This window comes from Bactrocera tryoni, chromosome 1 (assembly GCF_016617805.1).
Source record: "Bactrocera tryoni isolate S06 chromosome 1, CSIRO_BtryS06_freeze2, whole genome shotgun sequence".
Taxonomy (NCBI): Eukaryota; Metazoa; Arthropoda; class Insecta; order Diptera; family Tephritidae; genus Bactrocera; species Bactrocera tryoni.
In genome coordinates, this window is record NC_052499.1 from 35,267,237 (window position 1) to 35,274,375 (window position 7,139).

Here is a 7,139-nt window from a genome sequence, read left to right on the forward strand (position 1 = left end):
ATGATGATGCACTGGCTTTGGCAGATGAAGTAGATAATTCAGTGATAAAGACAGCAGATGTAGTTTTAGAAGAAATCACAGACTGTGGTGATACTTATATCAATAACAAGAATGAAAATGGTAGAAATATACTTACGCGAAAGAGAAAGGTGAGTACAGCAAACAGCTTTTGAGAAATATTGTTTGGGTCTAGCCACGTCTAACTCTGAAATATTTCCGATCAATAGATTGAAAGTCATAAATGGGTGCAGAATAAAAGGAAGTATCATCCCAACAAAGGGAACCCGTATGTCACTAAGAGTGGCAAAAGAGTTGAAGAACGTGTTCCGAAACCCATTGACTGTAAGTGCCGCCATAATTGCACAGAAAACTTCTCAGAAGAAGAGCGCACAGAGATCAATGCAGAATATTAGAATTTAGGCGACTATTCGAGGCAGCGACTGTTCCTGGCCAATTGCGTGAAAATTGAGAAGTGCAAAAAGACGTTGACAATTGGATCACGGCGGGCGAACACATTTAATTATACTCTCAAAGCCAAACAGGTATGCAAGAAGTTTTTTTTAAATACTTTGAACTTGTCAGACGGCGCAATATCTGTGTTAGCCAAGAAGATGTGCCAAAATGAATTTACTGATAAGAGGGGTCAACCTGGCCACCAGAGAAAATTAGACGAAGAGACAGTTGCGCTTATCAAACAGCACATCGAGTCATTTCCAGCCGTCGAAAGCCATTACACTCGAGCAAAAAGTCAACGACTTTATCTTGTCTCCGACTTAACAATATCAAAAATGTTCGATTTATTCAAAGAACTCCACCCGGACGCTATCATTAAAGAAAACGTTTATCGCCGGATATTTTGCATGAATTATAATTATTCTTTCCACCGTCCAAAAAAGGACACCTGCTTAACATGCGAGAGGTACAAAAACGCTGAGGACAAAGACTCATTTCAGAAATCCTACGATGAACACATCCTAAATAAGACAAAGGCAAGAACTAACAAGCAAACTGACAAGGAATCAGCTAAAAGTAACAGTAATTTAAAAGTGTTTACTTTTGACCTCCAGTCAGTGTTAACGACTCCTTGCAGCAATGTAAGCACGATGTATTACAGTCGAAAGTTCGCCACGTATAATAACACATTTTACGACATTGCCAGTGGAGAAGGTTACTGTTTTCTATGGGATGAAAATCAGGGTCAACGAGGATCGGACGAAATTGGGACCACAATATGGAAAATGATGAACTCGTTAGACGAACTGTAACCGATGTTATTCTCTACTCAGACTGCTGCGGGGGACAAAACAGAAACAGGGTCATTGCTACACTACTGATTTATATCAACAACACCTTGAAGCTTAATTCGATAACAATTAAGTACCTCCAAAGCGGACACACACAAATGGAGGCAGATTCGATGCACTCTGCAATAGAACGTGCGAAGAGAAGTATATGCGTTTATTCGCCGGAAGAATGGCCAACTATAATGAGACTGGCAAGACGGAAAAACCCATATGCTGTAGAGAGGCTTCAATACAGTGATATGATTGATCTCAAAGCCATGTTTTCGAGTTTAGGCCATAGCCTTAAGAAAAATATAAAAAATGACTCGGTAAATTGGCTTAATGTTAAATTACTCCAAGTGAACAAAATTCAACGAAAACAATTATTATACAAGGAGGAATGGGATGGAGACTTGAAAGTAATTGATATTGGTGGAACGCGAAAAACAAAAGAGATGTTCAACTTTTCGTCTACTGGCAAATACAATAAAGAGCTGCCAATTTGTAATCGAAAGCTGCATGATCTTCAAAATTTGTGCAAAAAGAGTGTAATTCCTCGTGGCTCGCAGTCATTTTTTTTTAACCTTACGAGGTGGAAACAAGCGAAATTGTTTAGATGAGCCAGATGTAGCAGAGGAAGGGAATGAAGACGAATGAATTTCTAGTTATTTTTGATTTACGCAATGTATACTTCATTTGTCATAATTTTTTGTTTATAATAACCCAAATTGGAAAGTAATGAATAAATGCCACTGAATTAACAAAACTATGAATTAATTACTGTTTTATAATGTTACAAATTGATATTTTTGAGATCAAATATTTTAATAAAAATACCGTAAAATTATTGAATAAAACAGCGTATACCATACAAAATAAAATAGTGTATCAGATACATCATAAGAATTCCTTAAAAAATAAAATGGCCTATATGGAGGACTTGCGCTTTGAATAACATAACTATGGTCTTAAAGGATGCGTAGAATAAAAAAACTTGGTAAATTTAAAGAGAATGAAATGGTATAATGTACTCATCGAAAAATCCACTATGAAGAATTTTTATTTACCGCGATATTGAGGTTTTAATAGACATCTGATTTGACAAAAACTTTAAACTCAATTTTCTCAAAACCCAAAAAAAATTATACGCTATTGTTATATTGAGGGGACGATATATAAATGTTATACCGTTATTAATTGACTAAACTATATCCTAGCTTATTTCGAGTAAAATCGAATGTTCAAAATGAAACGGTGGGTGTTCGTCCTACAAGTGAATGAAGTATGGGGGTAAAATATGAAAAACGCGAAACTTGTTAATTTTACTATTTAATTACTAGGTTAGGTTAATAGGATGTTCCTTGAGGCAAGGAAAACGAAGGAGAAAGAAACATCCAGGATTTTAATCTAAGTACGCTCAGTTGATTACCACGGTGGTACTCTAGTGATAGATCTCAGTCGGGACGTAAAAACTTGCAATACTTCTAGGTGGGTTTTTTAATATTTTTTATATACTTAGCACTAATGACAAGAACGACGAGATGTTACAATCAAATAAACACTCAAAGTTGGTCGAAATGGGATCCGCTTTTTTATGCAGATATTTGTATGCCATTTCTGATTTCATCAAAATGTCGTCCACCACGTCTTCGTTTGCATATCTACATATAGTCGTTGATGCCAATTTTCGATGAATCGGTGCAGAATTGCGGCTATAATATGCTAAATGTTATAATTATTTGAGCTCGTCGAGCGTTGCTGGTTGGTTGGCATAAGTCTTTGATTTAACATATTCTCAGGGAAAATAATCTAGAAGCGTTAAATCGCATGACCTTGGCGGCCATCTGACTGAGCCATTTTTCGAAATTATCAAGATACCAAACTTTGCACGCAATGTGTCCATATTTAGACGTGAAACATGAAGAGATGCACCGTATGGTTGCAAATAGAGAACGTTCACGATGTAACGGCATTTCCTGACTCATTTCGGAAAATTTACCCTAATAGCGACAGTTTTGTTTGTTGACGCAGTCATTAAGCCATCTGAGATAATTTTTCAGCAAACGTGAATTTGTGAATTTTTCGGAGAACTTGGACAATTTCAAAGCGTTATACCAAAGTGAAACTTGGCATGACGCAGTGGCAAACACATTGACAAAACTAACTAATTGTAATTATTAACTCACCGCTAAAATTAAGCTTTGTAACTAAATTGCTCACTTCCCACAGCCAATAACAACAGAAACCCACATCAGAATAGGAATCAATTCGTATTGTCATTCAGAAATTACTGCACAAAACTTGAAGAGTTCAAACAATTAATATTCATTTTATATACGAAATTAATCCGACTTTATTTCTTTGATTGGCGAATATGTACGTGTAATATTTATGACTTCTTAGCACAAACAACTTTTCAAAGTGCTTATATTTACAAATAAATTTTGTTTAATTTATATACTAGTGCTGTATTTTTATGATACAATATTATTGGTTATAGATACGATAATATGTATATACAAATAGTGTTTTATATTGTAGAGGAATGAAATTCAGTGTTATATTTATATTTATCTATTCATAATGGAGAACAATATATATTTTGTATATTTCTATTCTTGATTTATATTCTTGATCACATAGTTTACCATTAGTGCAAATATTGCAAAACTAATTAAAATTATTAAATTTGAATAAATTGAATGCCAATTAATTAAAGAGTTCCCTGTACTGTTTGCTCCAACTCCCCTAAGTTGTGGGTTATCAACAATACTTTCTAAACCACAAATATCACCATTGGGCAATTCATTGTTGCTGTTATTTCCTCTACTTGATCCATTTGACATTGCGGTAGACTTAGTGACAAATTTTTGTTCGTCTTCTATTCGTTTGTTAATTTCCTCACAAATTTCTGGAAACAAGTCGCGAAAGTGTTGATTTTTTAGGTTGTAAGCAAGCGATTTTTTTGCGTATTGTTGCTTTTCGTATTGAGTTGACTCTATGGATCCAAGGGTTGGTGTTGTCTCCAACTGAAATTATTTTTAAAATTCATGAGTAAATTATATTTAAACAGAATGATGTAAATAATACCATGAAACTTAGTAGACCAGTGAGTATGGTGCCAACACACCAAGTTGGGTTCCAAGTATCTGGATGGAAATCTGCAATTATAAATTGTATATAATACCGTCTTAGTTGACTTGTCTATTTAATTACCTGATATGCTTAGGCATAATCTTGTATTCGTTTTGAAGCGGCCATTTGGAGTAAGCATGTAAATTGATGGCGGTTTGAACGGAAATTCACGAGGGAAGACTAAAGTACCATGATAGTAACCACCATAATAAGGTGTATTAGCGGGGCCTTTTACTACGTAATGCCACTCAAGTATATTATTTGGCAGTGGTTCAGCTGTTATATATGGCAGGGGATCACGTTTCAGCCGCATATAGTCTTGCTTCATGCGAGATATAGCAGTAGGCTGTTTTCGACCTTTCGTTGTAACTGACATTTTTATTTTATATTCTAGAATATCGAAAAATATACATAGTTAACAATTTTATAAGAGACAAAATATTATTAAGTTAAGTTACAAATACCAATAAACTATATACTTTACTGGTAGTAGTAGTTTTTATTCTTATTTATTAATATATGTTGTTGTAACGGGTATCTAATCGCCGTTAGGATGATAAGGATAATATAGAAAGATTTTCGTCGACGTCGTGCAACGGTAAGCCTAAGAAACGTGCTGTTTCCAAGGTCGGACCAAATGGAGTGGGGTGCCAAATGAGAGGGGTTAGTGAGGCATTCAAATATATTGGATATGTCGGGGTCTCTTCTGGATAAGATAAGTTTAATCTGCTACAGTATTCAGGACGAAGCTGCGCAAGGGTCGCTTTTGATTCTCGCGGCAACTCGAGGTTTTCGTCTGCAATGGGTAGTGGTTTGACTCAAGTACGTCATTCAGTGAGAGGGAGTCGGAGAAGGTGTCGATGGCTCCACTATGAATGGCGGACAGTGTTTGTCGGAAGTTAGTTGCGTCCGCGTCTTAATTTGGTTGGGTAGTAGCTTCTGCTTTTCTGCATTTCTCTTAAAATAATTTTAACCGCCTGCCATGGTTCTTGCGTTCTTCTCGCTGCCAGTTGCTCGAATTGACTTTAACCGCCTGCCATGGTTCTTGCGTTTCTATCTCTCTTATAGCTGCCAGTTGTTCAGATTGACTTTCTCAACTAACTCGTTTCTAAATAGAACTTCTGCTCTTCTCAATACATTTTGTCGACCTGCTTGCTGCTGTCTTTTCAGATCTCCCAGAGTTATGTATTTGGTAATGATTTGCTTAACAATCATCGAATGTAATTGCATAATCGTCGCTGATTTTGCAAACAAAAGGCTTCCTTTAATGACTTCTGAAGGAATAAAAGAATAAATGTGCACATTTTCACGTCTTTTTGCGCTGAGGTTCGAACGTTCTGCGAGCACATAACGAAATAGCGTTTTATATTTATATATTTACATATAGTAAATAAAAGAGGTATCACATGTTTTCATATATAACGTATCTACTTTCTCCGCGATTTTATAAAATTATACAACAGTCTCTAATACTTTCACTTTAAGCTTATGGCCTTAAGAATATACATATGTATATTGTAAAATAAGATTACTGCTATAATGGGGCAGAAGAGAAATCAATCCATCCGTTCCCACGATAGTAGACGGTCGGGTCAAGTACCAGAAAAGGCACGGATTATTATCTGGCCAAGGGCTGTCCTCGAAATTACTTCAGGAATAATTTCTGCCGCTACAACAACAGAAATTAATCCATTGCACATAAGCTTTACATGGTGAATTATGTTATTTTAATATTTCTTGTTTCTCTGTATTATATATCGTGAACTTGCTATTCGTGGTACATCTTACCGTGAAATAAATTACACTATTATTAGGATGACTGAATTTTTGTAACTTGGACTGTATATAGTAAAATCAAATATTGACAAGTTTTAAATAGTCCGCCAACGGCTAAATAAAGCTTCTTGGAACGGGTATAGTAATATTTTTGTAAGATACCTCCCCTAGATATGATAATAAATTTACTACGTTTGTATCTTTAAAACAATTTTAATGTATTAACAAATAGAAACACTTTGTTTTTTTTTTCGTTGTAAAGATGTTACATGAACCGATTGTTAGTCAGCTGTCACATTTTAATCGATAGAAGTAGAAAAATTTATGCGTGTTCAAACACAATCACTTTTGTTGCGGTAAAGCGAAGTTATCTGTGAGGAGTGCGAAAAGAGGCTGCTTAAAATATTTTAATAAATTTTTATACCATGACCCTCTATCAGGTCTCCAACGCTTCCTTCTGGGTGTTTCAAGCTTCGTGGTAAACTTAACATACCCTGTATATTACTTCCATATAAAGTATATGTATAAATGTAGTATGTTGAGCTGAGTCGATTTAGCCATAACCGTCTGTCTGTCTGTCCGTCTGTATATATACGAACTAGTCCCTCAGTTTTTAAAATACCGTTTAGAAATTTTGCAAACGTCATTTTCTCTTCAAAAAGCTGCTCATTTGTCGGAACTGATACCGGACCACTATAACATACAGCTGCCATACAAACTGAACGATCGGAATCAAGTTCTTGTATGGAAAACTTTCACATTTGACAATGTATCTTCAACAAAATTGTTCAGATCGGTTAACTATAGCATATAGCTACCATATAAACTGAACGATCGGAATCAAGTTCTTGTATGGAAAACTTTCATATTTGACAATGTATCTTCACCAAATTTGGTACAGATTATTTTCTAGGGTAACAATGTAATCTCCGAAGAAATTGTTCA

The 7,139-nt window shown here is 35.3% G+C and overlaps 1 protein-coding gene across 1 annotated transcript; it reads right to left on the minus strand.

Moving 5' to 3' along the window:
* Positions 1–3,611: 3,611 nt before the first annotated feature.
* On the minus strand, positions 3,612–6,460 carry LOC120766230 (ubiquitin-conjugating enzyme E2 J2-like). The gene is made up of 4 exons (XM_040091608.1): positions 6,207–6,460; positions 4,500–4,808; positions 4,374–4,444; positions 3,612–4,312 (listed from the first exon to the last, which is right to left on the minus strand). Exons 2-4 carry the CDS (start codon positions 4,792–4,794, stop codon positions 3,896–3,898), a joined length of 783 nt encoding a protein of 260 aa, XP_039947542.1. The 5' UTR covers positions 4,795–4,808; positions 6,207–6,460; the 3' UTR covers positions 3,612–3,895.
* Between the last annotated feature and the right edge of the window lie 679 nt (positions 6,461–7,139).